Genomic DNA, 4,769 nt, shown 5'->3' on the forward strand with positions numbered 1-4,769 from the left:
AATGATTAATGTCACGTTTTATATTCAGGGCGAGTCAGCTGATTTAGTACGGTACCTCGTTAACCGCCAAGAATAACGGGGAAGAAAACACTCATTTATTTCCCCGGTAAATCTGAGTGATGTTATTGTGAAGTGTTCATTGTTTATATTTAATAATCTCGATTCTTGGAAATGTATATGTTTATCTCTCAGAATGTTTGGTAATATGTTTATTGTTTGTGATGTGTGTGTATGTATGTATTAATACGATGTACTGAACGGGGTGAGAATAGCTTGAGCTACCTCATCCCTTTGTGTGTATTTTACCTTAATAAACTTATTTCAATTTCAATTTCAGTCTCGATTCTCGTTTTCTGTGGAGAAATGCGTGCTCCTCATCCCGTTGTGTATGGTACCGCGATCATTCACTTCGCGATCTCGGAGCCAAATTCACGAAGCAGTTACGCAAGTACTTACGAACGTCTACATCTTTCCTCAATCTTTGACGGCTTTGGTTACATTTATTAAACAGTTTACAAGCATGAAAACTTCTCAGTCTAACTGTTGTTATTGTTATCAATAGTCTCCTGGTGCTTCGGAGCTCATTAACTGTTTACTAATTGTAAACAAAAGCCGCCAAAGATTGAGAAAAGATGGACAGGTTCGTAAGTGCTTGCGTAACTGCTTCGTGAATCTGGCCCCTGTTTGGTACGGTGATATGTATCGTACCGCGATCTTTGTGATTCTAACGGCGATGAATATGATGCTTATCGCGTTGTTTGCGATTCTTTCTCGTCAACTGTGTGGTTGAACCTCACGACAACTTTCTCCAGGGACAGGATACATCAGTCATATACGAAACCTGTGCATCTTTCCTCAATCGCGGTGACTCTCTTTACATTTGTTACACAGTTGACGCTGCAAGTAACAACACTAATCTTGGATTGTGAAGAGTTCAAGCGCGTAAGCTAGCTAATAAATGTTATAACAATAGCCGTCATTTTCAGGGAAAGATGTACAGGTTTCGTAGATGGTTGCGTAAAGGCTGGATGAGTCGTGCCCCGGTGTCAGTATTTAGCAGTATTAGTATTTGCTATTAATATTAGTATTTATAGATACCACTTGAACTCTGGGTGGTGTGTCCTCTCCTGATACTAAATTGGTACCCTTAATATCTGTAGATCATTGGGGCACTTTGTGTGTGTCTATCTTCACCTCTCCCTCCCTCTACCTTCACCTGTCCTCCCTCTACCTTCACCTGTCCTCCCTCTACCTTCACCTGTCCTCCCTCTACCTTCACCACTCCCTCCCTCTACCTTCACCACTCCCTCCCTCTACCTTCACCTGTCCTCCCTCTACCTTCACCTGTCCTCCCTCTTCCTTCACCTGTCCTCCCTCTACCTTCACCTGTCCTCCCTCTACCTTCACCTGTCCTCCCTCTACCTTCACCACTCCCTCCCTCTACCTTCACCTGTCCTCCCTCTACCTTCACCTGTCCTCCCTCTACCTTCACCACTCCCTCCCTCTACCTTCACCTGTCCTCCCTCTACCTTCACCTGTCCTCCCTCTACCTTCACCTGTCCTCCCTCTACCTTCACCTGTCCTCCCTCTACCTTCACCTGTCCTCCCTCTACCTTCACCTGTCCTCCCTCTACCTTCACCACTCCCTCCCTCTACCTTCACCTGTCCTCCCTCTACCTTCACCTGTCCTCCCTCTACCTTCACCTGTCCTCCCTCTACCTTCACCTGTCCTCCCTCTACCTTCACCTGTCCTCCCTCTACCTTCACCACTCCCTCCCTCTACCTTCACCCCTCCCTCCCTCTACCTTCACCACTCCCTCCCTCTACCTTCACCCCTCCCTCCCTCTACCTTCACCCCTCCCTCCCTCTACCTTCACCACTCCCTCCCTCTACCTTCACCACTCCCTCCCTCTACCTTCACCTGTCCTCCCTCTACCTTCACCACTCCCTCCCTCTACCTTCACCACTCCCTCCCTCTACCTTCACCACTACCTCCCTCTACCTTCACCTGTCCTCCCTCTACCTTCACCACTCCCTCCCTCTACCTTCACCACTCCCTCCCTCTACCTTCACCACTCCCTCCCTCTACCTTCACCACTCCCTTCCTCTACCTTCATCACTCCCTCCCTCTACCTTCACCTGTCCTCCCTCTACCTTCACCTGTCCTCCCTCTACCTTCACCTGTCCTCCCTCTACCTTCACCACTCCCTCCCTCTACCTTCACCACTCCCTCCCTCTACCTTCACCACTCCCTCCCTCTACCTTCACCACTCCCTCCCTCTACCTTCACCCCTCCCTCCCTCTACCTTCACCTGTCCTCCCTCTACCTTCACCTGTCCTCCCTCTACCTTCACCTGTCCTCCCTCTACCTTCACCTGTCCTCCCTCTACCTTCACCTGTCCTCCCTCTACCTTCACCTGTCCTCCCTCTACCTTCACCTGTCCTCCCTCTACCTTCACCTGTCCTCCCTCTACCTTCACCACTCCCTCCCTCTACCTTCACCTGTCCTCCCTCTACCTTCACCTGTCCTCCCTCTACCTTCACCTGTCCTCCCTCTACCTTCACCTGTCCTCCCTCTACCTTCACCACTCCCTCCCTCTACCTTCACCCCTCCCTCCCTCTACCTTCACCACTCCCTCCCTCTACCTTCACCCCTCCCTCCCTCTACCTTCACCCCTCCCTCCCTCTACCTTCACCACTCCCTCCCTCTACCTTCACCACTCCCTCCCTCTACCTTCACCTGTCCTCCCTCTACCTTCACCACTCCCTCCCTCTACCTTCACCACTCCCTCCCTCTACCTTCACCACTCCCTCCCTCTACCTTCACCTGTCCTCCCTCTACCTTCACCTGTCCTCCCTCTACCTTCACCACTCCCTCCCTCTACCTTCACCACTCCCTCCCTCTACCCTCACCACTCCCTCCCTCTACCTTCACCACTCCCTTCCTCTACCTTCATCACTCCCTCCCTCTACCTTCACCTGTCCTCCCTCTACCTTCACCTGTCCTCCCTCTACCTTCACCACTCCCTCCCTCTACCTTCACCACTCCCTCCCTCTACCTTCACCACTCCCTCCCTCTACCTTCACCACTCCCTCCCTCTACCTTCACCCCTCCCTCCCTCTACCTTCACCTGTCCTCCCTCTACCTTCACCTGTCCTCCCTCTACCTTCACCCTGTCCTCCCTCTACCTTCACCCCTCCCTCCCTCTACCTTCACATGTCCTCCCTCTACCTTCACCTGTCCTCCCTCTACCTTCACCCCTCCCTCCCTCTACCTTCACCTGTCCTCCCTCCCTCTACCTTCACCCCTCCCTCCCTCTACCTTCACCCCTCTCTCCCTCTACCTTCACCCCTCCCTCCTTGCCTCTCTACCTCCATCCCTCCCCATTTCCTCTGTATTTTCACCCTCCCTCCTTCTCTACCTTCCTCCCTCCCTCCTTCTCTACCTCCCTCCCTCCCTCCCGTAAATTACATCTAGGTATAGTTGTATGTAACAATATTCACTATTCTTCACCTCTTATTAAACTCAAAATACATATCTAGTAATATTATAATTCTTCTCATATTTTATATTGATTTATTCACTGAATTAATATTATCCATATACAATTTCATGAATTGTGACCGCAATAAAAAAAAATATTAGTTACCGCCTAAGAATTATATTTTGATAAGGACAGTTGTTCGTAATGGAAGGTGTAGGTGGTCAGTGAAACGAGTAAGGTATAATTTCTCATGTTGCTTTTATTGGCCCGTCTCTCTATATTGTTTCTGAATTATATGACAGCCAAAGTTGTGTATTGCATATGGTATATTGTGTGTGTGTGTGTGGGTTTGTGTGTGTGTGTGTGTGGGAGGGTGTGTGTGTGTGTGTGGGAGGGTGTGTGTGTGTGTGTGGGTGTGTGTGTGGGGATGGGTGTGTGTGTGTGTGTGTGTGTGTGTGTGTGTGTGTGTGTGTGCGCGTGTGCGTGTGTGTGTGCGCGTGCGTGCGTGCGTGCGTGCGTGTGTGCGCGTGCGGGGTGTGTGTGCGGGGTGTGTGTGTGTGTGTGTTGGTGTGGGTGTGTGTGCGTGTGTATTTACTATTTGTGTTTGAAAATCGAGCTATTAGCTCCTGGACGCCGCCTTTCTGACCAATCGATTGATTGTGATGAAGATTAAGCCACCCGAAAGGTGGCACGGGCATGAATAGCCCGTAAGTGGTGGCCCTTTTGAGCCATTACCAGCATCAAGAGCTGATACTGGAGATCTGTGGAGAGGAGGCTGACCAATCTATTTTTCCTCTATTATATGTGCTACATATATTTCTAACACTCGCGCGCACTCACACACATCCCCAGGAAGCAGCCCGTAGCAGCTGTCTAACTCCCAGGTTCCTATTTACGAGAAGATAAAAACAGTAGATACAGAAAGGCCGCATGCGAACATTACTTGACCATTCAAAGTAGTATGGGTTACAATTTGTACGTTTCTGAGAGCTAAAACCACATTAATGGCGGACGACAGAGAGAGAGGCAACTTTCTGAAGGCAGGGATGTTGAGTGACAGGTTTGTGAAGGCAGGGATGTTGCGTGACAGGTTTGTGAAGGCAGGGATGTTGGGTGACAGGTTTGTGAAGGCAGGGATGTTGGGTGACAGGTTTGTGAAGGCAGGGATGTTGGGTGACAGGTTTGTGAAGGCAGGGACGTTCGGTGACAGGTTTGTGAAGGCAGGGATGTTGGGTGACAGGTTTGTGAAGGCAGGGATGTTGGGTGACAGGTTTGTGAAGGCAG

At 50.1% G+C, this 4,769-nt stretch overlaps 1 protein-coding gene across 1 annotated transcript in view; it reads left to right on the forward strand.

Annotated features, from left to right (window-relative positions):
- Nucleotides 1-4,531: 4,531 nt before the first annotated feature.
- Nucleotides 4,532-4,769, forward strand: part of LOC138373206 (uncharacterized PPE family protein PPE62-like) — a 1,104-nt gene continuing 866 nt past the window's right edge. Inside the window, exon 1 of the mRNA XM_069339243.1 lies at nt 4,532-4,769. This exon is cut by the window's right edge and continues 866 nt beyond it. Within this exon, the coding sequence (XP_069195344.1) occupies nt 4,532-4,769 (238 nt within the window).

The sequence above is a fragment of the Procambarus clarkii genome, chromosome 41, assembly GCF_040958095.1.
Source record: "Procambarus clarkii isolate CNS0578487 chromosome 41, FALCON_Pclarkii_2.0, whole genome shotgun sequence".
In the NCBI taxonomy this organism is placed as follows: Eukaryota; Metazoa; Arthropoda; class Malacostraca; order Decapoda; family Cambaridae; genus Procambarus; species Procambarus clarkii.